This window comes from Cervus elaphus, chromosome 6 (genome assembly GCF_910594005.1).
Source record: "Cervus elaphus chromosome 6, mCerEla1.1, whole genome shotgun sequence".
Classification (NCBI taxonomy): domain Eukaryota; kingdom Metazoa; phylum Chordata; class Mammalia; order Artiodactyla; family Cervidae; genus Cervus; species Cervus elaphus.
This window is the reverse complement of record NC_057820.1, coordinates 13,869,674-13,896,719: the sequence shown is the minus strand read 5'-3', so window position 1 is coordinate 13,896,719 and position 27,046 is coordinate 13,869,674. Positions and strand designations below refer to the sequence as shown.

General features: G+C 49.6%; 1 protein-coding gene across 1 annotated transcript in view; it reads right to left on the bottom strand.

Annotated features, from left to right (window-relative positions):
- Positions 1-213: 213 nt before the first annotated feature.
- The window catches only part of LOC122696623, a 45,337-nt gene continuing 18,504 nt past the window's right edge, over positions 214-27,046 (bottom strand). Inside the window, exons 3-12 of the mRNA XM_043906882.1 lie at positions 24,220-24,383; positions 19,762-19,841; positions 18,626-18,749; positions 15,638-15,764; positions 12,357-12,415; positions 8,846-8,954; positions 4,751-4,954; positions 3,958-4,049; positions 2,491-2,620; positions 214-424 (exon numbers count right to left, since the gene is read on the bottom strand). Of these exons, the coding sequence (XP_043762817.1) occupies positions 420-424; positions 2,491-2,620; positions 3,958-4,049; positions 4,751-4,954; positions 8,846-8,954; positions 12,357-12,415; positions 15,638-15,764; positions 18,626-18,749; positions 19,762-19,841; positions 24,220-24,383 (1,094 nt within the window). The 3' untranslated portion in view covers positions 214-419. The remainder of the gene's footprint in view (positions 425-2,490; positions 2,621-3,957; positions 4,050-4,750; positions 4,955-8,845; positions 8,955-12,356; positions 12,416-15,637; positions 15,765-18,625; positions 18,750-19,761; positions 19,842-24,219; positions 24,384-27,046) is intronic.

Here is a 27,046-nt window from a genome sequence, read left to right as displayed (position 1 = left end):
TCACCATGAGAGGGAGGGGTGGGTATAGGCTCAGGGATGCTTGGCATGAGGGCTCCGAGAGCAGGTGTGTGTGGTACTCACTTTCTGTGCTTGCAGAGGCACACACACTCCACCAACATCTTCCCAGATCGAAGCTGCTCAACTTACAGTTCCTGGGAGCAATACTTACAGGGCAGACACTGCCAAGCCCAAGACAAAAAGACAGACTGAGTCTGTTGTGCAAACACACACACGCGCATGGTTTATTTTCTTCTGGGTCAATAGAGTAGACAGCTCTCCTGACTCATCCTTGCTGTCCCATCCTCAGGGCCCAGGATCCTCCACTCTTCTTCCACCGAGGGAGATGGCTCTTTGGAAGCTAACCTCTGTGCGCCCGGGATGCATCCTGGGGTCCCCACTGGTGAAAGGTGGGCACTGCTTTATGCTGCAGAGTTGGGAAGGGAGAGAAGACAGTTTACTACCAGGAAAAAGCTGTGGAGCCCAAGGGCCTCTTCAGATGGAGCCCAATCCATGTCTGCTCTGCTTATCCCAGATGCTCCTGGAGAGACAACTGTGTCCTGGATGGAGAAGTGGGACAGGGTCCTGGAAGAGGGGGCCCTGAGAGGAGGGCCTGCCTGGTACCCCACGCACACAGCTCAGGCTCAGATAGGATGGCTGAGTCACATCATGCTGCATGCGTGAACCTGTGACTCCAGAACACACCACACCGGGTACCGGGTGGAGCGCTCACCCCTGGCACCTCTCCCTCCCTAAATCTCACTTGTCTAATCGATTCTTGGGACAGGGCTGCCAGGTTGTTGGATTGGGGCGAGGAGAGTGGGGCAGGTCCTAGGCAGTTAGGCGCCCTTGGACAGTGGCTGTGCACCTTCTCTTCTTCCTTCCCTCCCCCTCTGCTCCCCATCCTTGCTTGAGAGCATCTGCCCCGGCCTGATTCCAGGGGGATTTTGATACTTACGTGTTGTTGTTCAGTGGTGTCCGACTCTGCAGGCCAGGCAAATGCTCTCAAGCAAGGATGGGGAGGAGAGGAGAATGGAAGGAAGAAGGGGAGGGGCCTCCAAGCTCCTGAAGCAGCAGGACCTGCTCCATCCCTCTCATTGCCAGGACCCTTGGCCTTGAGGCTTAGCTATTTATGGAGCGGGGATGCTACACCTTGTACCTGATGTGGTGTGTTCTGGAGTCACTGCTTCACCGTGATGGTGAAGCCCCAGGGGTCCCCCACCTCAGCGTGAATTAGCAGGGGACTGGGGTGCCGTCCCATTCATAGGAAACAGATAAGCTGACAATGAACAAGTCCAGCTGTTTCTCGCCGGCACCATGCTGGTGATTGCCAGTAATGCACCAGCGAGGTGGTACCAGGTCTGAAAGTATTGAAATCTGCCAGACTGACTGGTACACAGCCACTGTCCTAGGGCCCCTAAGTGCCTAGGAACTACCCCCTTCCCCTTGCCTCATTATAGCAACATGGCAGCCATGTCCCGAGAAGTTCCCCCTTGTTAATGACTTTTATCACCACCTCGGGCTTCCCAGGTAGTGCTAGTGGTAAAGAACCTGCTTGCCAATGCAGGAGACATAAGACATGTGGGTTCAATCCCTGGGTCCGGAAGATCTCCGGGAGGAGGGCATGGTAACCCACTCATGTATTCTTGCCTGGAGAACTCCATGGACAGAGGAGCCTGGTGGGCTACAGTCCATGGGGTTGCAGAGCTGGACACGACTGAAGTGACTTAGGACACATCACTCACCACCACCTCATTCATAAACAGAACATGGCAAGATGTGAACAGTAAAAACTTCTAGGGAAGGGATTGGGCAGAGGTGTGGGGAGTGAAGAGGGATGTTCACATTTTATGTTCCTCCCAACAGTCATGTTTAGATATTTATAATGAAGTGGTACTCATGGCATTTTCTTCAGAGAAGGGTGTAGGCACCAGGCCTGCATGAGACATAGCCATGAACACTCTCTGTGCCCTCCCTCACCTCTCCCCACCGGGTGGACCTCTGGGCCCTTCTTTGTCTCAGGAGTTTGGGACTGTCCTCTTGGGTCCTTCCTCTGTCAACCTTCTAGAAGCCCACCTTCCACAGATAGGGAACTGCCTCGCCCCTGGGTGCCCATAGCATCTTGTCCATGGGGGGCAGCTCTCCTCTGGGACACATTGCACCCCAACAGTCTAGTGACTGAGGGTCTGTCCAGGCAGTTAAGAGCTGGAGGCCAGGGGCTTCTCCATATTTTCATCCCCTGGAAGCACCCAGATCAGGGGCTGACCCCCAGTGGGTGCTGGACTTAGGATGACAGTATCACCATTCATCACCAAGACTGGATATGCTGGCCATGCAAGATGTAGGCTAAGTGAAGAAATGAGGAATGCAGGCATGACTAAGTGAACAGACAGGAATTTCTGGGCCTCAGTTTCATGGACCAGTGAGGACCTGGAGGAAGCATGTGTGAGGCCAGCGGAGGGGGAGAGGGTCTGCCCCGGACGGCGGGCTCACCCGTGTCCATTACTCGCAGGCCGAAGTGGGACAGCATGATGACCATGTTCAGGTTCTCAAACTCCTTCTCCAGGACGACCCCGTAGGTCTTCAGGCCAGCCAGCTCCACCTCCAGCCGCTGCTGTCGGTTCTGAAAGGAACACCAAGGTGTTCGTACGGCTAGCCCCAAAACTTTCCAATGGAATGAACAAATGAATGAGTAGCTGAATGAATGAGTAAATAAGCAAGTGAATAAATAAGTATGTAACTATGTATCTAAGTGAGGAAGTAAATAAATGAACCAATAAATAAGTACATAATTATAAGGAAATAAGTCCACACGTAAATAAATAGGCACCAAGTGAATAAGTAATCAAATAAGCAAACAATTAGACAAAAAGGGTCTTGCAGCTGCTCTTGTAGGGCACACACAGAAGCCACGAACATAATCAATCTCCCCTCCCTGAGTCCAAGGAATAAACAGCTGTCCCACTGACAGAGCACCACCCCCTTGTTAAAAATACTACTTGGGGCCGGACTCTTCATCTCTCTCAGTATCTCACCTGCCCTCCTGCCCAGGTGGTGTCCCTGCCTCCTGTTATATAAGTAGGCCTGGAGAGGGAGCTCCCTGAGGGTCAGGGAGCTGCCCCAGCCCCACGGCCAGGGAGAGGAGCCCAGACCCACAGCTGGGCCTGATTTCCGAGTTGGTCCTTCTCTGGCTCCCATCTGCAGGGTCCCCAGCCAGGATACCCCAGGATGGGGCAACCCCAGGGCGAGGGCAGGATTTGCAGATCAAGTGTGACTGTGAGCCAGGCCCTCAGCCCCTCTCAACATCCCTGGCGAGGTAGACGTGGTTGTCCTCCTCTAAGACGTGGGCTGGGAGCTCAGCGAGCCACTCTGCTAAGAAGGGCCCGGACCGTAAGGGACACCCCCTCCCAGCCCCACCGTTCACGCCCTCCCCACCGGCCAGGCTGCTGAGCCAGGGGCCCTGGCTGGGCTGACAGCAGGGACCTGCGTCAGGTGGGCCATCGCACAATAACTGGGGTGTTCCCTTTAATTTTTTTGTTTTAAACACTCACTGTTCTTTAATAACTACACTCAAAGGAGTGTGGCAAACCAGGGGGCCCAACATGGGCAGCGGGCCAGGGACATGCAGAAATAGCAGGCCAGATGCCACGGGGCAGCGTGGATGGCCTCGGAGCCGTGAGCGAAGCCAGCAGGCAGCACAAGTAGGCCCACAGCACGATTTCTGCACCTCGGAAATACTCTGTATGTTACAGACAGACACTCCATATTTTACAAAAACATGCAACAAGTGTGGGCTAGCAGGAACCGTGCGGAGGGAAGCGGCACCGTGGCTTTCGATGTGTTCTTTTAATCGGACCACGTGGTCTTCCTCTCCAGCTTCCTGGCCCACCAGGCCGGGCCCTGAGCTGAGCAGCGGGCTACAGAAATGGGGACTGGGTGCTTCCCTCCGGAGCGCCTCACCTGGAACTCCAGCAGCTGCCTCTGCAGGGCCTCCTGCTCCGCTTGCCCTCTTTCTAGAGTCTTCCTCAGCTCTCTGAGCTCAGATTCTCTGACTGGGAGGAAGGCGGAGAGAAGACCGACTTTATCTCTTCCTTTCCACCCAAAACTTCCCCTTTTCTTTGAACCACACCTCACATGGGCAACGTTTGGGACCCTAATATGTGCAGGTGACCTCAAAACCCTTTTAAATAGAGTTAACTTTGTCCCTTGATAACGGAAAGGACATCTATCCATTGGAGGAAATGTGGCAAATACAAAAAGGAATAAAGAAAAACACCCTCCTCTTGCCTGCCAGAGATAACCACTGCTAACATTTGCATGGATTCACGCATGCGTAGTTTTATATAGTTGAGATCATAAGGAAGTTATGAAGAACACGGGTCTTGAAACCCAAGGACTTGGATCTAAATCTCAGCTCACCATCTGTGCAACCACGCGCAAGTTACTCAACCTCTCTGTGCACACTTTCCTTATCTTTAAAAGGAGGTGATACTATAACTGACCTCACAGTACCTTTATGACAATTAAAAGGTAGTTATTATAAACTTCTGACCTGTACCTGGCTTATTGGAAGCCCTCAGTTATTTCCCATCTGATTATCTTTATTTATTGCTATTCTCCTAATGTTAATACCAACCTTTTATTTTTCCCACTTAATATTATAATATAACCTATTAGGTAAGCTATTCTTCCTACGATTATAAAACCCTCAGTCACCAAAGTTACTAGCGAGTGGTGGAACTTGACTACTCACTTTGCATAAGCTTAAAAATGAACTCTTGCAAGAAACACAAGTCAAATGAAGCAAAACCCTTCTCTGGAATCAGGCCTCCGAGAAGAAGCGGGTCAGGATACTCGGCTTCCTCCTCTGGGTCCCCTTTGTTCAAATTCTGACCTTCCTCTCCCTCCAGAAGCTCCAGATGCTTCAAGCACTCAGCAGAGTCTTTTTCAAATTCCCCTAAAAAAGCAAAGAAACCCCATGTCAAAGGTCAGCCCCTGAGCACAAGATGAGTGGCTCTTCTGGACCTGGCCCTCTCTTCAGATGTGGGCAAGCCCCTCCATCCCAAGCCCCCCTCCCTGTGCCAGGTCCCCAGATGTAAAAGAAGAATGCACTGGGACTGGTGCTGAGTGGAGGCCAGCGGGCAGACTTCCTGGAGGAGGGGGTCCTTGGCTGAGACTGGTATCTTTTTTCCAAACAATCTTGAGATCTAATTCACATACCATACAATTTACCCATTAAAAGGGTATAATTCAATGGTTTTTAGTATACTCTAAAATATTTAGTATATTTAGTATATACATGCAATCACCACAACAATCATTTTTAGAATATATTCATCACCACCCCAAGAAAATCTTGGTTCCTTTCGGCCATTACCTCCCATCCCCCACCACTCCCTCAACCCTGTGCATATGTCCTAAGTCACTTCAGTCATGTTTGACTCTTTGTGACCCCATGGACTGTAGCCTGCCAGGCTCCTCTGTCCATGGGATTTTCCAGGCAAGAATACTGGAGTGGGTTGCCATGCCTTCCTCTAGGGGATCTTCCCGACCCAGGAATCGAATCCGCACCTCTAATGTCTCCTTCATTAGGCAGGCAGGTTCTTTACCACTAGCATCACCTGGGAAGCCCCAACCCTAGGCAGCCATTTGTCTGCCTTCTGTCTCTACAAATTTCCATATTCTGGACATTTCATATACAGGAAATCCTACAATATGTGGTCCTTTGTGACTGGATTTTTAACTTACCATGTTTTCAAGGATCATCTATGTTACAGCACAAATCAGTACCTCACTCCTTTTCATGGCTGAATAATATTCCACTGCACGGAGGGACCATATTTTGTTTATTCATTCATCAGTTGATGGATGTTTGGATTGCTTCCACCTTGGGGCTACTGTGAACAATGTTGTTACGCACATCCATAGTGTTGTGTGAACATACATTTTCAGCTCTCTTAGATACATACCTAGGAGTGGAATTGCTGGATCCTATATTGGGTGGGCCAAAAGTTCATTCGGGTTTTTCAGTAACATCTTACGGAAAAAACTGAACAAACTTTTTCGCCAACTCAATAGTAACTCTATGCTTAACCTTTTGAGGAACTGTCAGACTACATTCCAAAGTGACTGCCCGACTTGACATTCCCACTGGCAGTGAATCAGGACTACAATTCCTCCCCATCTTCTCCAAAACTTGCTATTATACACCTCTTTGTTAGGACTTTGGAAGGTGAACAGGAGGGAGACCAGGTGCACAGAGGGGGGAATACCATGCCTAGAGAAGGGCAGCTTGAGGGGAGAGACAAGGAGACTGCAGAGAACAGAGCTCTGGGGACCATTAGCAGTGTGAGATTCCTGGGAGGTAAGTGGGGTAGGGAACTGGTCCGCTTATCCGCTACAGCCCCTAAGCTCATAATAATAATAGTAGACCCCAGAGTGTGCCGAGCATCACAGAATTATCTTGTTTCCTTACAGCAGCCCCTTGAGGTCAGTAGTAGTATCATTATTCCCAATTTTGCACTTGAAAAAGAGAAGGCAGTGGGTAGAAAATTCAACCAAGGTGATAAAGGCACTAAGTGGCAGAGGAGGGTTGCAAACTCAGGTCATTCATGGTGACAGGGCTCTACCCACCTAAGATATCACAAAGGCAGGGATGCCTGCTGTCATCACAGAAAGGAGACAGCAAGAATTAAACCCCCAGAGCCCCCTGTGGAGGCATAAGGCACCCTAGTGGTTGCCCAGAAATGGGGCGTGACTGCTCACGGGTACGGTGCTGTCTGGGCTGATGGAAATGTTCTAAAGTGGTTGCACATATCTGGGAATATACGGAAAACCACTCTCAGTGGGTGCGTTTTATGGTGTGTGAATTAGATCCCAGTAACACGGTTAAAACAATGAGCTCTGGGCCCTGGCTTCCCATCTGTGCCACGCCCTGGTTTTGGGGAGAGGAAAGAGAGAGCTGGGGAGGAGACAGCCTCTTCTAGGGCTGGAGCAGGTGATTCCTGGGCTTACACTCGCCTCGAAGGGCACCGTGAACCACGTGAGATTCAGCTCCAAAGGGACTCATGGCTAACGCCCCCTCCCATCATCACTGAGACTCAGAGACCCAGAGACTCAGACAGTGCAGCTGCCCTAGACCCTGATTTCCAGCAATATCACAGCAGTAAAGGCAGACGTGGAAATGCCCTCGAGAGCTTGACTGTTAACATAAGACTTGCAGGCTGTTTAGAGGGAACCCTAAGCGAGGTGTGCCCATGTCTGTTTCCCTTTAAATAACTTTAGAGGTCCTCAGAGAGTTACATGGAATCAGAGCCACATGTACCTACAGTCTCCTTTCGCTCCATTGCAAGACGTTTTAATGGAAAGATGTTGTATTAATCCACATACTTCAGTTTCTTTGGGACAGAGCTCTGCCTTATTCTTTCTATGTCCCTAGCACCTGGCTCAGTGCCAGGAGGGAATAAGTACCCAGGAGTTATTTGTTGAACATATTCATTCATTCATGCTTCTACAGATACACAGTGAGTACTGGCTATGAGTGTCAGGCAAGGCTCTAGATCCAGGGGATAATACAGTGACTAAAACGGGGAATAAGTCCCCAAACATGAGGGGCTTGTATGCTGGTGGGAGACAGCAAACAATAACAAAGATGGACAAATGAAAGAGGCCGATAGGAGATGATGGAATAAGGGAGGGAGAGAAAGCTGGAGAGGGGCCCAGGGAGGGGCAGGAGGTGCGCAGCAAGGCCGGGGCCGGCCTCCTGGGAGAGTGAAGTCGCTCAGTCATGTCTGACTCTTCGCGACCCCATGGTCTGTAGCCCACCAGGCTCCTCGGTCCATGGGATTTTCCAGGCAAGAATACTGGAGTGGGTTGCCATTTCCTTCTCCAGGGGATCTTCCTGACCCAGGGATTGAACCTGGATCTCCCGTATTGTAGGCAGACGCGGCCTCCTGGGGAAGAGGTCAGCTAAACAAGACAAAGGTCAAGGGGAGAGGCGAGCCTTGCAGGGACAGGCTGAGTGCTCCAGGCAGAGAGGATGCTGTGCTCAGGCCTGGAGGCCACATGGGGCAGCAGCAGAAGGTCTGGGAGCCATTAAGGAGGCCGCGGGGGTTCCAGGAGGTTCTAAGGCCCCTGAGGGGTGGGGCCAGAGCAGAAGGGCCCTTGTCAATTAAGAGGCAAGTCTATCTGCGCTTCCTTGGAAGACCCACTCCCCTCCCACACATCTACCTAGCATTAAGACTGTTTGAATAGACCCTGCCTTAAAATTAAATTTAAATGACAAGGAGTCTCTGGGCTGTGGGATGGTGAACTCCTAGCATAGATGGAGGCAGGGTTTGCCTTGCCGCATTAAGCTGGTTGGGCTTCCCTAGTGGCTCAGCGGTAAAGAATCCACCTGCCAGCGCAGATGTGGCTTTGATCCCTGCGTTGGGAAGATCCCCTGGAGAAGGAGACGGCTTCAGTTCAGTTCAGTTCAGTCATTCAGTCATGTCTGACTCTGCGACCCCATGGACAGCAGCACACCAGGCTTCGCTGTCCATCACCAACTCCCAAAGCTTGCTCAAACTCATGTTCATCCAGTTGGTGATGGCATCCAACCATCTCATCCTCTGTCGTCCCCTTCTCCTCCTGCCTTCAATCTTTCCCAGCATCAGGGTCTTTTCCAATGAGTCAACTCTTCACATCAGGTGGCCAAAGTATTGGCATCAGGTGGCCAAAGAAATGGATACCCACTCCAGTATTCTTGTCTGGGCAATCTCATGGACAGAGGAGCCTGGTGGGCTACAGTCCATGGGGTGGCAAAGAGTCGGACACGACTGAGCCACTAAACAACAGCTGAGCTGGTTACCTGTGAGGTTCTGCAGATGCTGCTTCCCCAGCAGGTGCTCCCTCTTGTTATGCAGGGAACTGAAGAACTGCCTGCAGGTCCGACAGTACAGGTCATCGTTCTCATCACCCTGTGGACACAGAGAGTTCCTGGTGAGCAGAGGGGAGGCACAGGGATCCTGCCTTCTCCAAACATAAGTGTTAAAGTGTTAGTCACTCAGTTGTGTCTGACTCTTTGTGACCCTATGGCCTGTAGCCTGCCAGGTTCCTCTGTCCATGGGATTCTCCAGGCAAGAACACCGGAGTGTGTTGCCAATCCCTTCCCAAGGGATCCTCCCAACCCAAGGATTGAATCCAGGTCTCCTACACTACAGGAAGACTCTTTATCTTCTGAGTCACTAGGGAAGCCCCCTGTTTGAACATAAAATTAGCTTAAAATGGCAGATGGGCTTCAGGTGGGTCCAGCCGGGTCCAGCTAGTCCCTTTTCCACCTGTGAAATCACCGGCTGGTTTGGGGCTTTTCTGAGCACAGCTGAGAATTTCAATTCATCCCAAGGTCTGTGTCACTGGGTGGGAGAGAGAACAGTAGGAATGTGGCAAAGAGGGTACAACAGGCAGTGTTTGAGAATTGGCGGTTATAGAGGGATAACAATTAGCCACGATAGTGGTGGTCAGGCTCTCTGGCCCTATGTCCTTTCCCTCTCACCCTACATCCTGTAAACAATGACTGCATGGTTATGTAATGGCTGAGATCATCCATAGCACTGTGCACATACATCATGATGTAATTGCTTGGCCGCGTGCCGCCTTTGTTCCTGTATACTTATATAAGCACTACCCGGAACATCCCTTGTTGCTGCATCAGCCATGAGTGAACAGAGCACGTCTGCAGTTCCTACAGTTCCTTGAATTTTCTTCCAGCTTCCCTGCACGCATCTTGCCTACCTTGGGTTCATCGATTAGTGAGACAGTGGTATTATCTGAGTCCACGACCAATTCTGAGTTTTTCACATGTTCAGAGTTTACTTCGCAATCCTGAACAAACTCTAAATGACTAAATGACAAAGATGTGTCTTTTTATCAAAACACATATGCGCCAACCTGTAGGTGCTTGCCTATCCATGGGCCACTTCTGAAAGATGCACCAGAAACTGGTCATAGTGGACACCTGAGGATGCAGGGACAGGGTGGGTGAGGGAGGGACTGGGTCTCTGGCTGAGCAGAAACCCACCTTGTACTGTAAACCTCTGTGCACTGTTTGCATTTTTAAAACCAGGCACATGTATTATTTTTAACAGAAAAATAATTTTAAAAGAGGTATACATATTTGATTACATGTATTAATTCCGAGATATAAAAACTTGCCAAGATCTGACAAGAGATGGGTCCTAGCAAAGGCCTGAAGTGTCAGCTCTTAACATCCCCTCATAATCAAGCTTTGAGCTACATAAGGTTATGAGGAAGGCCAGCCTCAGACTACCAGGTGCTGGACTAAGGTCATAGGGTGGGTAAGGAAAAAAAATGAGGTTCTGGAGCAGCATGGTGCCTGCTGGCATTCATCCATGGTGGGTGGGGAAAATGGTAGTGATGTGAGCCCGGCAGGGAGATGGAGGCCAAGTCATGGCAGGCACTGGGAGCCAGTGCGGGCTCCAGGGAGAGGATGGTTGGGCTGGTGGGGAAGTAGCTGGATGCGCAGAGCAGGCCCCTCCAGGGGAAGGGGCTGCTGGGCGGGGGAGGGAAACTCCACTCACGTGGCTCCTGCCATAGCGGCTCCAGCCTGGGTCACAGAGGGGCTGGCCTTTCCAGGTGGACAATTAACTCAGGAAGTCCTTTGCCCTCTGAGTCTCAAATCATCATCTAATGATAAAGAATGTTATACTTAAAACAATGTTTAAAGTTATTATGAATGCATGTTGAAAGTAATAGAAAAGGGATGCATAAAAAGTCAAAGGTATCCAACATCCCATTTCTACTCACTGTAGGCAAGAGCTTCTTGGGTAGCCTTCCAGAAAGTTTCGATATAAACTCATTTGTGTGCTTAGTCACTCAGTCTGACTGTTCGTGACCCTATGGACTGTAGTCCACCAGGCTCCCCTGTCCAAGGAATTTTCCAGGCAAGAATACTGGAGTGGGTTGCCAGTTCCTATTCCAGGGGATCTTCCTGACCCAGGGATGGAACCCACATCTCTTGAGTCTTCTGCATTGGCAGGCGGGTTCTTTACCATGGCACTACCTGGGAAGTCCCATAAATGCATCTGTCTGGCCCCTTAAGATTTACTTTCGGTTGTTCTTCATTTGTTAAATATCTATTTCATCATTACTTAAAACTCAAAGGGGAAGCGCCTACGAATTACATCTTAGCTTGGGCATCTGACAATCCAGGTCCCCACCACCCTGTCCTTGACCCTATACGCACATTGTCTGTTCCAGGCGTCCAGAACTGTTCACGGTTCCCCACATGCCCTGAGCTGCTTCCCATCCCCAGGCCTCTGCACGTCCTGTTCCCTAGCCTAGAGCTCCCTCTTTGCTTCATTTCCATCTGGCCAGCATTTTCTCGAGGAATTTCCCATTTCCTCTTCATGAGCATCATCTCAGAATCACCTACCCTGAGACTGGCCCAGACAGCCTCGGGCGGGGTCCCTCTCGTTGTGCACGCATCCCGATCACAGCAGATCCTAGTGTCATGTGTTGCACACTTGCCAGTTCGCCCTGGACAGGAGTCATGGGCCGTGCTTCACCCACTTCTGCATCCTGAGTCTGCTGTCCCGCCTCTGGGCACTGAGCTGGGCTTCATACATACTTGTCCAAGGAACCTCAAAGAAAGGCCTCCATGAGGGACTGATGTGTGAGCCACACTCCAGCGATGCTTGAACCCCTGTGCCCAGATGTTTTGTTTCCTGGGCTGCCATAACCAAGTACCACCAATTGAGTGGCTTAGAATAACAGAAGTTCACTCTCACAGTTCCAGAGTCCAGCAGTCTGAAATCAACCTGACTAGTCCAACATTTTGATGTGGGCAGGGCCTAGTTCCCTCTGGAGGTTCTGGGAGAAGCTGTTCTTACCTCTTCCAGCCTCTTGGGGTGGTTGATGCCTTCCTTAGCTTGGGGCCACATCACTCCAATCTCTGCCAGTGGTCACGTGGCCTCCTCCTCTTTGGTGTCAAATCTCCCTCCATCTCCCTCTTGTAAGGACACTTATGACCACATAATTGTCGTTCAGTCGCTAAGTCATATCCAACCCTTTGCGACCCCATGCCAGGCTTCCTTGTCCTTCACTATCTCCCGGAGTTTGCTCAAATTCATGTCCATTGAGTCGGTGATGCTATCTAACCCTCTCATCCTCTGCGTAATGCCCCTCTCTTAAGATCCTTAACTTAATCACAACTTCAAGGACTTCCCCGGTTTTTCCTATATAAGGTAACATTCACAGGCCCCAGGAATTAGAATTCAGATCTCCTTTGGGAGGCACTGTTTCTCAGGGCCCCACACCAAATGAGGCTGATTAGTTTAAAACCACACTCCCCCAGTACTTACATCAACTGCCGAGAAGTCAAGGCCCTTGCCCTCAAATTCATGTCCTGGCACACCTGTTCCTGATAGAAAAACAAATAGCATCATTTTACAAAGCATCTGTGTCAGAATAGGCCTCAGCCATGCTGGGAGAGAATCAATTCAAGGGTCAGAGGTGCCTTCTGAGGATGAAAACACTTATCCTAAGAGGTCTCCATGCTTCCTGCTGGAGGATCAGTACTTGACTTCAGTTGCTCAATTTCTGGCTGATTCATGTTGATACATGGCAGAAACCAATACAATATTGTAAAGAAATTATCCTTCAATTAAAAATCAATTAATTAAAAACCTCAGGGAAAATGTGTAAAAATTTTTTTTAAAAAGAGGTCTTCAAATACCTTATTATAAACCAAGAAGAAACACCAGATACCTCTGATTTCAATTTATAATAAACAGCTAGCCAGGTATGAAATGAAGATTAAAGAGAAACAAGAAGAAATATAAACAATTCATTTTTTATTAGCATGGCAGAATCTAGGTGGTTTTTTAAAAAAATTGTTCATTATAATTATTAAATTTTTATATAGTAAACTTTTAAAATATACTGTGTTTTCAATAAGGCAGAAATACATCTTGTTTAAAAACCAAGTTCTCTTGGAGTAGCCTTTCCTTGTAACATGGCAACTAGTCATGTGATGACAATCTACAAATAATCACAAAAATAAGAAGGCAATAGGAGACCAACATGGCTGAAGAATGAAACAAGATGAGGTGTTCTCTGCTAAGTCTGACAAATGGCATTTTTAGGGAGAAATACATGAACAGAGAATGACAACTGCCCTCTGGGGATCCTTAGCTAGAGGTCTCAGGGCATGATCTGCTTAACTTTGAACATGAGGACCAGAGGCTTCACAACTCCCTTGGAACCATCCAACACCCCACTTTGTTAATGCCAATTATAAGCTAGACCAGTAGTTTTTAGAGGATTATTTTTATCTGGAGGTGCTTCACTGAAAACAAATATTAAGTGGAAACACAAGAAGTACAATGGACCAGAGTGGAACTGTCTGTGGACCAACCCGGCCCTCTGCTTGTTTTTGTAAATAAAGTTTTATTGGCGCACAGTCTCACCCATTTGTTAACATATTGTCTATGGCTCCTTTCCTGCTACAACCATAGAGTTCAGTGGTTGCAACAGAGACCATGGCACCCATAAAGAGTAAAGCATTTACTATCTAGTCCTTTACAGAAGCTCACAGATCCCTGCTCTGGATGAAGCTATGGTGGGGGGCTCGTGCCCCAGAACAAAGGGTACAAAGCATGAATATTTGCTGAACTCACTGTATGCTAAGCTCCTATGGTTTAACTTGCTCAATGAGCACCAGGCCCGATGCTGGGACCTGGGAAGTCCTATCACAGCCCCACGTTCCATATGTGGAAACTGAGGCCTTGAATGCTTTAATGATTTGGGCAAGGTGACAGAGCCAGAATTTGACCCCAGGCATTTGGACCACTGAGCCCACAACTGATCACTATGGAGACGGTGCTCTGCCAGGCTCAGGTGGAAAGGAGAAGCAGCAAAGTGGAGAACTGACAGGTTCTGTTGGGATGCCGGCCAGCCCCTAGAATGGGGAATGCAGGAAGAACCCTTAGGAGGGACAGTGATGAGCCCTGGTGAGAACGCCCAGTGCTGCTCTAGGTCATGGGCCCCTTGGTGGGGAACATGCCACAAGTAGGGTGGAGTTCCTGTCTCTGCCTTAGGCCTGCACCCCTCAGAGGCACACTACAAGGATTTTGGTGCAAGAATTTTTTTTTTTTTTTTTTTTTTGCACAGTGATCCCAGGAAATGCTGGTAGAGGAGAGGGGAAGTGGGTCAGGGGAGAGGGGAAAACCAGCCGTGCAGGGGTGGGGTGGGGCTGGCGCTCGCTGAGCCCAGGCCCAGTCAACAGGGCGCAGTCCCACAAGGAGCCTCTAGGGGGCGCATGGGACACACTTCAGCAAGGCGGGTAGGGGAGACTTGAGGTCTTAATCCGCCATTGTTGCCCTTCTTGTGTGCACTGGTTTAGGGATGTTCAGGGTCTTACTTCCTGGCACATCAGGCATGACTCAGGCTGGGCAAGGCTGAGTCCCTTCACCAGCAGCATGGACTGAATCAGGCGTGTGTTGGAAATGCAGACTCCAGACCTGCTGGGTCAGAACCTGCATTTTAAAAGGCCTCGGGGTGATCCAGGGCACTTAACTGTTCCATAACTGTGGGTTCCTTTCCTCCTCCTAAGGATTAAAATGGAATCACTGTCCCAGCACCACTCTGACATTCCCCAGGAGGAGGAGGGAGTGGGGTGCCTCCTCCATAATTAGGTACAAGGTGTCTCAAACCCCCCAAAAGACAGCCACAAAGGGATGATGTCAGCTGCTTTGTGTCGGGGCATGGCTCCTTCCCCTCCTCCAGTTTTGCTCAGGTATAATTGACAAAAAATGTCTATACTTCAAGTGTTCAAAGCAGATGACTGGATATAGTATACCTTACCACAATCAAGTTAATTAACACATCCTTCATCCTACATAGTCTTCTTTTCTGTATCTGTGGTGAGAGCACCTGTGATCATGTTGTTTAGTCACTAAGTCTCTTTTGTGACCCCATGGGCTGTAGCCCACCAGGCTCCTCTGTCCATGGAATTCTCCAGGCAAGGATACTGGGGTGGGTTGCCATTTCCTCCTGCAGGGGATCTCCCTGATCCAGGGATCGAACCTGTGTTTCCTGAGTGGGTACTTATGATCTACTCTCAGCAAATCCAATACACAATGGGGAAAGGATAATCTCTTCAATAAATGATGTTGGGAAAACTGGATAACCACATGCAAAAGAATGAAACTGGACACATCTTACACCACACACAAAAATGAACTTGAAATGGATTAAAGACTTAAATGTAAGACCTGAAGCTGAAAAAAAGCTCCTAGAAGAAAACATCAGGAAAAAGCTCCTAGACACCAGTCTTGGCAATGGTGTTTTGGATAGCACACCAAAAGCACAGCGACAAAAGCAAAAAATTAGGACTATATCAAACTAAAAGGCTTCTGCGCTGCACACTCCAATGAAAAGGCAACCTACGAAATGGGAGAAGACACCTGCAAACCGTACATCTCCCAAGGGGTTGATACCCCCAAATACATAAGGATGTGAATGTTGACAGAGGCTGGGACTAACACAGAGGGCTCTCCAAACCTCCATCTGCGGCAGAACATCTCACAGTCCCGAGCCTGGGAGACAGCCCCTGCAGCCCACCCTGGCCAGGCTCACTCACCGCACAGCGCCTGCACCTTGAGCTCAGTCCGCCTCCGCAGGAAGGCTCGGTAAGCCTCAGAGTTCTGGTAGGCCTGCAGCTCGCAGATGTAGCGCTGCTTGTCCTCATCCGCCTCACAGACATACCTCTGGAAGAAGGAGCACAGAGATCCTGTGAGACTCCCCTCATCTGCAGGGGGCCAGTGGCATCCCCTTGTCCAACTTGCCTTGGTCTCTCTAGGATGGTACCAAGAAGCTATTGCTCATCTTCTACTTGCATACCTCCAGGGATGGAAACCTCACTACCTAACAGCAAGTTCACGCCTCTTTCGAATGACACAGACCATAGAGAAGGTCTTCCTTCCAGTCAACTAGAACCTGCCTCCCTGTGGCTTTCACCACAACTGGTGTGGTCTGATGACTGCAGGGGAGAGTAGCACTATCAGTGGCCCCGCACCCCCACCGTGGGACCTTACACTTCTATTCAATTATGGCAGTACTTAAGACATCAGGGCTTAACTTTGTGCAGGGTGCTGGGTGGAGAATAGGTGATAAAGAGAGGAATCAGATCCAGCCCCAGGCTACCTCATCTACTATTGTTTTCCCTCCGTCTGGAACACTTGTCTCAGCTTTCCTCCCCTGCCCAAATCTTATTTATCCTTCAAGATCTATCATAGAACATTCACCTCCTGGAGAATCTTTCTCTGATGCCCCCAGGTTGGCTCGGGCACCCCCACATTGGATTAGATGCCTCCTGGATACCACCCCCTGGCCCTGGTAGAAACCTCTGTCCCAGACACTCCTCACCGTGGATTGTATGTGTCCACTTTGGGGGTCCCGGCCCCCTAGACTACAAACTCCTTGAAAGCAGGGACTTGGACTCACCTTCAGCCACAGAGGCTGGCACCAACTGGTGTAACCCAGGGACTGGTGTGTGTGTGTGTGTGTGTGTGTGTGTGTGTGTGTGTAGCCAAAATTCACTCTAAGAATGCTTGTCAAGTAGTTATTAGTCACAGTGACCATTTATTTTATGCACCTGGTAATTTGAAATAAATTATCATGTTAAGCAAAAAGCTTAAAGCATTGATGTGTTGAACTGGGAGCTTCCCAGGTGGCATGGTGGTAAAGAACCCACCTGCCAGTGCAGGAGATGTAAGAGATTTGGCTTCAATCCCTGGGTCAGAAAGATCCCCTCAAGGAGTGCATGGCAACCCACTCCAATATTCTTGCCTGGGGAATCCCATGCACAGAGGAGCCTGGCAGGCTATGGTCCATAGGGTGGCAAAGAGCTGGGCATGACTGAAGTGACAGCATACACAGGTTGAACTGGTCCTAACAAAGTATGGAGCTGAGCATGGCCTCTTTCCTCGGGCTTCCGGAGCCCCTTTCCACCGGGCACGTGGTGCACGGCCTCTGTCCCTTCCTGCAGGGACTTGACTCTACCAAGGAGAGAGCTGGCAATGCTGCAGCAGGGCTTTTCAAACTATGACTTAGAGGAGCTCCAGACACAGCAGCTGGGGCAGGGAGAGAGGGAAGGATTTCTGAAACCGTGCAAGTAGCTCAGAGACTCCCTAAAATCTTGGATCAGAGGTTCTGCCCCTCCCTGACCCATAAGAGCTGTCCTATGCTTTGTAATCACCATGCTTATTCCAAAGACAATTGTCATTTTTGTCTCAGCCGCTCAGACTGGAATATTGGCAGCTTAAGCCACTGTGACAGGTGGGGACTAACCCTAACCATCTTCACCCAACTTAACCACGGTGGTTTTGCTTTCATTTCTTTTACATGTTAGCAGGGGTGTGTGGTGAGAACATTTCTTCCCCATTCCTGATGTTTCCTTCTGTAAGCGGGGAGCTTAATCCTGCTGGCCTCTCCAGGATCACCCTCCCCTCCAGGTGGGAGGAGAGGCTTGTCGAAGGTTAAATTGGGAGCCAGAACCAGAGATGCTCTGTGGAGCCCCTCCTCTCTCCTCCCCTGAGACCTGATGGAGACAGACAGCCAGGGCCCCAGGCTGCTCTTGGCCAGAGTCAGAGGCCTGCCCTAACTGTGATGGCCAGGGCTTGTCCAACTGTCTGACTGGCTACTGGAACTACTTCCTGAGTGGTTGCAGATCTGAGTAGCAAAGGGAGGGATGCTATTAACCGATACTATGCTCTCAAATTAGGATTTCTCTGTAATAGTTCATTTGAACCAAAGGTTTTCTACGTCAAAAAAGTTGGAAGTGCAGGGGTTAAAGAAGCTCATCTCAGAGTTTTTGCATTTGACCCAAAGAAATGACACTTTAGAGGCCGCAGGCTGTTCTGGGAAAAGTATGGGCTTTGGGGTCAGACATACTTAGAAGGAGTTTGGGAGGGCTTCTTGTAGCAGGTGACGCCACAGCGGGCATGGCTTGATCAGGGTGATGGAATGTGGTGGGGACAAGGTGGCGGAAGCTGACATTGGACATAAATGCCGTGATAAAAGTGACTCTACCCTCTAACTTGGTGTGGCTTCCTCTGTGACCCCAGAGCATACTTCCATAGGAGGTTAACAGGAGCTCCGTGCATGGTGGATTAGTTTGAGAAAGCCTTTCATAAGAGGTGCCAGAGATTCTCGTGCCCTAGCGTGCTGTTCTCCATCTCTCCCTCCACACCTCATTCCAGGAGAGCATGGACCTCGTCTGAAATATTTGAAGTGAATCAAATTATACCAAAAGGCTCCAAAAAAGCCCTGCAGAGGGAAAAATCTATTTCCCTTGATCTGCTCCAGAATTTCCTAAACTTACTGGACAATTTAGCCATCTTTCATGGATTCACCATTCTGCCTGATAGTTTGGGAGACAGTGGATGCCAAAGCCGCAGAGACCAGTAATTGCTTTCAAGGGGTGAGGTGGGAGGCACTGCATGCCTGCCTTCTGGAACATTCCCTCTGGCTCCTGTATGAAAAGATGGCCCGGGGGGAGCAGCCCCTCATTGAGGCTGCAGACAGCCAGACCCAGTTCTCTGTCCACTCCATGCAGAAGAAGACTTACTTGCTTTTTCTCTTGTGGGAGCTGAGCCCACTGAGCAGCCAGCATCTTCGTGATTTCCGGGAAAGGCAGATTGGGGTGCTGGGCCCTCAGCTGGCTCCTCTGTTCGTTCAGGAATATCACGTAACTGCACCGAGAACGGGACACACACAACAGCGCTGAGCTGCTGCTGGAGGGGAGGCCCTGGGTCCTGCTGCAGCGACCCCCACTTTCAGGTTTTTATGAAAATCAATAGTCATGAGTTTGCCCATATGTTTCATTCTAACCAGTGAAATGGGGGCTGTTTGAAGATGGGGAAATACTCGAATGGCTGGCTTATCCAGAGACTGATGGAAGACTTAAGAGGGATTCCACCCCCACCATGGGAAAGGCATGAAGACTGGGTGGGCAACTTGCTCAAGCTTACTTGAGCCTCAGTTTCCCCCTCTGTGTTATGGACATAATATCACCTGTTCATGGGGTTGCTGTGTGGCCCAAATGCTTCAGGTACAAGCCCTCCCACCCTCCTGACGAGGGATTTGTGTCAAGGCAGAGGGAGAAAGTCTGCAGGTGTTGGAGTGAGACAAACCAGTCTTTGGACCAAAGGGCATGTGCACTGGAGTTATGGGAAAACTGAGAAAAGACCTTCACCCTTCGAAACGTGTGAACCTTGAGGATAAAGAGAAAAACACTCAAGTTTCCAGAAGAGTCAGGTGACCCTCAGAGCAGTGGGAAGTGACTGGCCTGGGGCCTCTTTTCTGCAGCCCAAGATGCCAGGGGATGAGGGACAGGTCTCAGGACACTCGGGGGGTGCACTTTAAGCCTTGATGAAGGATCACTAGCTCACCCAAGGCCGTGGAGCCCCCGGTATCACAAGCCTGGAAGGGAAACCAGACACACTGGCCCCACAGTCACCCACTTTCCTGTCTGTGACTCAAGCCCAGCTCTCCTTTGAGTATCAGAACCTTATTCCAGCTTAAAGAACTAAACAACCCTCTCTCGCTCCCTGTGGTGTGAGACCCCGTAACAATCAAGGGGCCTGAACAACAGATAAAGGCTGAGAAGGGACAGAGGCCATCCAGGCTAGGCACATAGTGCAGGCCATGTGGAGAGCCCAAAATGTTACCTTAACGGTGGGTCAGGTGATCTCCCCATCTTACCCTGTCGTAGGAGCACGGGGAACAGCAAGATCCTTTGGGGGTTTCCTTTTCTTGCCTTTAGGCCAGCCTCCTTTCCTTTTCTGAAAGAGTAATACACAGGAAGACCTCAGGATTGTCAATAATGATTGACCTTATTTGAATCACAGTCGATAATATGGCAACACGCTAAAGAGTCCTCGCCACACTCACCCCACGTGGCCTCTGACCTCCTGGCAGCTCTGCAGGGTAGAGATGGTCATGCCCCGAAGATGAGGGAACCAAGGCTTGGAGGAATGCAATCACTGCCTGGGTGTCCCCAGCAGGTGCAGGAGCCGGGGATGTTCCCTCCCATCGTGTTATGACCGTATGTGCTTAGTAGCTCAGACGTGCCCAACTCTTTCAACTCCATGGATCATAGCCCACCAGGCTCCTCTGTCCATGGGGATTCTCCAGGCAAGAATACTGGAGTGGGTTGCCATGCCCTCCTCTGGGGAATCCTCCCAATGCAGGGATTGAATCCAGGTCTCCCACATTGCAGGCAGATTCTTTACCATCTGAGCCAACAGGGAAGCCCAATCACCAGGAAGCATATGGCTATGTGATTGGGCACACAAGAAAGCAACACAAGGTTTGGGTGACTAGGTTCAAGGTGAGGGGGTGGGGATGGGGCCAGGCCTTGGTATTGGAGGCAGGGCGTTAACCTCTGAGCTTGACTAGCTCAGCCTAGGTTCCCATCTCAGCTCTGCCACTTCTCTGTCATGTGACCTCAGGCAAATTAGTAACATCCCTGTGCCTCTGTTTCCCCACTTGTAAAATGGGAATCATAATAGCCTGAAACTTGTGGGCTGTAATGACGATTAAACATGGAAACAATCATGTAGTTCTTAAAGCAAAGCCAGGCACACAGTAGGTGCTCACTAAATGCAGGCTGCCATGGTCACATGCAGAGCCCCTCCTGTGGCAGCCAGTTCTCAGGAGGGAGACCCAAGCTGCAGCTCTCTCCTCTGTGGAGTGTGTTTCTTGGTTCATCAACAGTGCCTACACCCTTGCTGCCACTGGGATCCTGGGCCATGTTTGGAGGCTAGAGGGCTGAATAAGATGCAGGCCTGGCTCTCAAGTGCCTCAGTCTGATGGAGGAGGTCTGGGGCATATAAATAATGGCAACAACTCATTTCAGGGACTAGGGGTTACAGAATGACAGTCTGGACACCCTTGCATTCAGGGCTCAGTTTCAAATTTTCCCTAAACCAAACACACACAGGTGCCAAAAATGGTGGCAAATAATCCAAATGTGGCCTAAAAACCTCTGTTTCAGCTTTCCAGTTTTCCAGTTTTCAAAACTCCCTCCCAGACGTGCCCATTTCAGCCTTCCCAGTGCCGGGAGATACACAGCTGGTCAGTGACCCAGCAGGCTGGCTGGGAGAGGATCTGATACCACCACAGCCAGGCCACATGTGTTGGGGGCCACAGGACAGAGGAGGTCAGGGCAGTGCCTGGCATTGGGGACTTAAGGAACAAGAACATAGAGTTCAGGCCATGCAGAAGCAAACAGCCAGGCTAGTGACCACACATGTTAGAGAGAGAATTCTGCAGAGCACCTAGCAAGGCACCAGGCATGCAGCAGGTGCACAATAAATGACACTCTCCTTTGCTCACTCCGACGTGATTGAGCCCCGGAGTCAGAAAGGGAATGACAAGTCTTTCAGGACCCTGGAGAGCTCCCGGGTCCTGTGGTCAGCATTGATTTCTGGTAATAAAAGCTGAAACCATCTCTACAGTCTGGTTCACCAGGAACTTTCCAACACACATGTTCCTGAATTTGAGTCTCACATTGCCTGCTCAAAGGAACTCTTTTAATCATCCCACAACACAGGAAGACGCTCAGAAAGATGACGTGACTTGGCCACCGAATGGCCAGGCTGAGAGTCAGAGCACACCACGGCTTCTGTTAGAGCTGTGCCTTCTGAGCGAGACCCCACAGCTGCCTGGAGTCACATGAGAGGCAGACCAGGTCACCTGTGCCCTGCATCACAGCGGCCTCCTCCTGTCTGCCTGCTCGGCTCCTCTGCTGAAGGACACGGGGAAAGTTGTTTGTTTTTAATTGGAGGAAACACTTTCATATATTTATTGTTACTTCTCTATATTCTAGTTTTATAAATCAAAAATCAAAATAAAAGTGCTTATCATTTTACTGCCACCCTTGGCCCGTTGTTTCAGCTTCTTTATTCAAAGAAAATTCTTCCTGAGCGTTTTCTGCGTTTGTCCAGAAACCATAGTTACAGAGACAAAGACACTTGGAAAGGCTGCGGGGATGTTTTTCTCTGAAGCTTTTTTGTTCTTGCTGAATTTCTCACACAGGATTTAAACCAAATTGACTCTGCCCTAAATAGAGCCACGTCCACAGTGAGCTGATCATTAGCACCGGGTGTTACTACGTGGAGAACATTCCCCACACACTTGAGTACGTTAGTTTAAAAGGAAAAGCAGAAGTAGAACATGGCTGAGCAAGGAAAGACATTGCAAAAAAGTGCAGTCAGCAGGAGAGCAGAAGATCAATGGACGGGCAAAATTCAAGGGGGAAATAAAATCCATCTCAGTAGGATTCTTGACCAGCATGGACCTTTCATGTTCAGATTGCAACAGGCAGTGAATTTTGGATATTTGGTTTTACACACCAAATTTTCTTTTATAAAGAAAATGTCCATTGGGAGTCAGCAGGGTGTAGCAGAAGGTACAGTGTGGGGGCTTGAGTGACAGGCTGAGCCCCTGGATCGGACACACCATGAACCTGAGACCCCTTTACCTCTGCATTTCCTAACCGACACAACAAAAGATAGCACTGCAGTAGGTGAGCTGATGTTTGTAAAGGGCCAGGACATCTCAGCACACAGCAGGGTTCAGTGCATGTGTTCTTTTTACCGATAAGGTAGAAAAAACTCAAGAACATATCAATGAACCAGATTCTACAAGGCAATTGAGCAGGTCTCAAGGAGAAGAATATTTTCCTGTATGTAACTAATCATGTCAATCATTTGGGAACCAGACCAAAGCTCAGTTGATGATGATAATCATGGTTAGAAAAAGGATCTTGGCCCCGGTGGCTTTACAACTCGCCCAGAAAAGTCCTGGTGATTTTCATGTGGGCAGAGCTTTGTTGAGGGCATGCAGCATCCCCCACCCTCACCTGGATGCTGAAGATATTTATTACAAGATGTTATCTGCATCACATGTTTAGACACCACAAGAAAAGGTAAACTGTCAAAGGCTGGCTTTCCACCTTTAGATACCATGGTCCTAACTTAAAATTCTAGTTCATTCACCTCTGCAAGCCCATGGACCTTAGCCCACCAGACTTCTGTTCATGGAATTTTCCAGGCAAGAATACTGGAGTGGGGTTGCCATTTCCTTCTCCAGGAGATCTTCCGGACCTAGGGATTGGACCCATGTCTCTTGCATCTCCTGCATCGGCAGGTGGATTTACTACTGAGCCACCTGGGAAGCCCAAATTACTATTATCTGGGGAGTTTTAGTTATGTGAAGCTGAGCCTGATCCTAACTGGTGCAGGGTACTGCTTCTTTTTAGTATTTTTCAGCAGACCTGGTTATCTCCTGCTGTACTTTCACTATAATAAAGTAAAAAGAAAAAATATTTTGTTGTGCACCCATTATGGACCAGACCTTTCAGTATGCGATAGTTGTTTAGTCTTTAGAAATTTCTTTGAAGTAGGTAATGTTTAGGGCTTCTCTGCTGGCTCAGGGGTAAAGAATCTGCCTGCAGTGTAGGAGATACGGGTTCAATCCCTGGATCAAGAAGATCTCCTGGAAGAGGGCATGGCAACGCACTCTAGTATTCTTGCCTGGAGAATACCATGGACAGAGGAGACTGGCGGGTTACAATCCATGGGTTGCAAAGACTCAGACACGACTGAGCATGCACTCAAATAATGTTATCCCTGTTTCACCAAAAAGTAACTGAGTCTTGAAGAGTTAATACATCTTGTGCAAAGTGTCACAGCTCGAAGATGGCAGAGCCATGCTTCCAATACCCATCTGTCTGCCTCCCAAGCCCACCTTCTTCCCACTTAGCCACCACTTAACCACCACAGTGCCTTCCACGCCAACCCTCACCAACTGCCTTTCCCACACAGAAAATGGACTAGGTCATCCCCCAGGTAAGAACTGCTCACCTCACCCCAGAACCTTCACCAAACCCCCAAGTTTCCTGGAGTAGTCAGGTTCAGGAGCCAAACTCTTCAAGATCAAATCCTGCTCTGCCAATTACTATGTGACCCTGAGCAGGTTCCTTGACTTCTCTGTGCTTTGCAGTGCTGTGAAGGTTTGAAAAAATAATGCCCAGGAGTGCCGGCCCAGAACCTGGAGCATAGAGCATGTTTAGCACGCAGGTGTTATCACTCGTGTTATGATGCCACAACACCATAGCATGGGAGGCCCTCCAAGCCTGGCCTGGACCGCACTTGCCTTTGGTTCCTCTGAGTCCTGCTCCTTTGGGTCCCCTGGGTCAGTCAGCATAATGTGCTGCGTGGGCAGAGATGCCAGGTCCTGGCAGGAGGTCTGGATCACAGAGCTCCCGGGTAGTAGGCTGCCCGTTCCACTTGGAGGTGGGAAAAGGAATTCTGTGGGCACTAAAACAGCAAGAAACAGCCACGTAAGGTCTGAGATACGGAAATCACCATCCCACCTAGAGTCTGTCCAGCACAGGGATTCTGTGATGTGAACATTTGTGTTTCAAATGCCCACAAGTGATACCAAATGCCCACAAGTGATACCAAATGCCTACAACCTGAGTCGATGGTCATTTCTCTTGGTTTAGCCCCCAAGTCCCTTGAGTTAGCTTCACACCATCAGCAACACAATCCCCTGCTGGGACCATGGGTTCCTCTTCACAAAGTCAGGGCAAACTTCAGACCAACTTGACAGAGTTGTTGAAAGGTCTATTCACACCACAGGTATTTACAGGGTGCCAAGTGTATGCTGGGTGTGGCAGACAACAGTGTAGAACTGACAACCAGACCCCCTGGAGTTTACATTGTGAGGGCTGGGGGGTTAAACCCAAACTTATAAAGTCCTCTGAGCAGCACCTGGCCCTTAATAGGCTCTCAGTAATGTCACTTATTTTACTGACATTTTAAATTGGTGCATTTACAGAAATCTATCTTCTGAGAATGTCGAGGATGTTGTCTGCAGTCAAATAAACTCCTGACCTCCTGTGAAGGAGGCAGAATGGTAATTATGATCCCATTTTACAGATGGGAGGTGGGAATGGGACACTTGACAGCTCAGATCTGAGGCTGAAGCTTCAGCTAAGGCTGAAACTCCAAAACTTTGGCTACCTGATGCAAAGAGCCGACTCATTGGAAAAGACCCTGATGCTGGGAAAGATTGAAAGCAGGAGTAGAAGAGGACGACAGAGGACGAGATGGATGGATGGCATCATCGGCTCAATGGACATGAGTTTGAGCAAGCTCCGGGAGATGGTGAAGCAGAGGGAAGCCTGGGGTGCTGCAGTCCATGGGATCGCAAAGAGTCAGACAAGACTGAGCAACTGAACAACAAACAGCTCAAATCTGTTAGATGTATGCATGATCCCCCCTCCCCACACACACACTTGACTGTAGCTGTGACTGTAGATGAAGTACCCGGAAGCAGATTGATTCCAGAAAGACGCCTAGAATCACACAGGTGGGAAAGGCAGGTGTGACTGAACCCAAGCCTCCTGGCTGCCAGTCCAAGGTCTGTCCTCTGCCTTCAACCTGCAACCCCTGTGCTTCCTCACAGGGAGGGAGAGGTAACAACTTCAAGTTACCATTCTGAAGTGGTATCCCGGTTCAGTTCAGTTCAGTTCAGTCGCTCAGTCGTGTCTGACTCTGCGACGCCATGGACTGCAGCACGGCAGGCCTCCCTACCCATCACCAACTCTTAGAATTTATTCAAACTCATGTCCACTGAGTCGGTGATGCCATTCAACCATCTCATCCTCTGTCTTTGTAAGTATTACTTAACAACCACAATGCAGGAAACAGACCTTGCCAGACAGTTCTGAATGCTGACTTGTCTGAGGGTGAGGAAAGACAAGAAGGTATCCACTGACTTCCCTCTCAGCTTCCTGGGAAGGGGAAATGCAGCAAAGAGTGATGATAAAACCCAGCATTCTGGAACTTTCCTTGGCTTGTATCCACATGGCCAAGCCTGATCCAGTCTTGCAATCCATCACTAGGACTATTCTTGTTTTTTTAATGGTATTTTTGTTTTGAATCACAACTTGTGGGTATGACTCAGAACTGGGGCAGGGGGCATTCCCATGGGTGATGGTAAAGGGCAGACAGCATCCCTCCCTGGCCCTCCAGCACCCAGCCCCCTCCCTGGCGGCTACGTTAGGAGGCTCTTCATGTGCCCTTCCTGTGCCCTGTCCATTCACAAACACGTCTGTACCCTGCATAATGGCAAACCGGGTGCACTGAACTTACTTTACTTCTTTGCTGACTATGTCTTTGAGTACTTTCTGCACCAGCCCATTTAGAGCTGCTGCATTTTCTGGTGAAGGGGGCCTAGAATTCTGCTGTGAGGAGGGGTCACAGAGCAGTTAGCAGACCCAATAAGAAATGCATGTTCCTCCTGGCCTTGCACACATAGCATTTCATGCATGCAGTGGGCTCTCTAGAAAATGGGGTTGCTGGGTCAAAGGGCATGTATGTTTCTAATTCAGATAGACTCTGGATGGCACATACCCTTCCACAGGGCTGGATCCATTTTACGCCCACCAGCAGTGCAGGACTCAACTTCCTCTCGAGGATCCCTGCCGTTGGACCCACAGGTGAGAATCCCACCACCTCCCTCCCTGCTCATATCTCTTTATGGCTCCCCCTGACTTTGGCATGAAGTCCAGACCCCTTAGCCTGGTATTCAAAGCTCCAGGAGGCTGGGCCCTCATGTCTCAACTAGTCTCACACACACCCAAATGATATAACTGACTCCAAAAGGTGGTGATAAAAATGGGTGATAATCAGACCCTTTAAGGATGTTATCCTATTTAATCTTCAGCATGACTCTAGTTGCCATGGCAACACCCACAGGTAGGGAAAGAAGTTCAGGTCAGTGACTCTCCCAAGTGCCCAGAGCAGGGCAGGGCAGATAGGACCCCCACCTTGGGTTGCCTACTCTTTCCATCTCTACAGCCATCTACCCACAGCAGTAATCCTCTCCTATCCAGTACAGCCCGACTTCAGATACCCTCATCCTGCTGGGCCAGCCCCAAATCTCCCCTGCCTCCCCCCTCCCACTCTTCCAA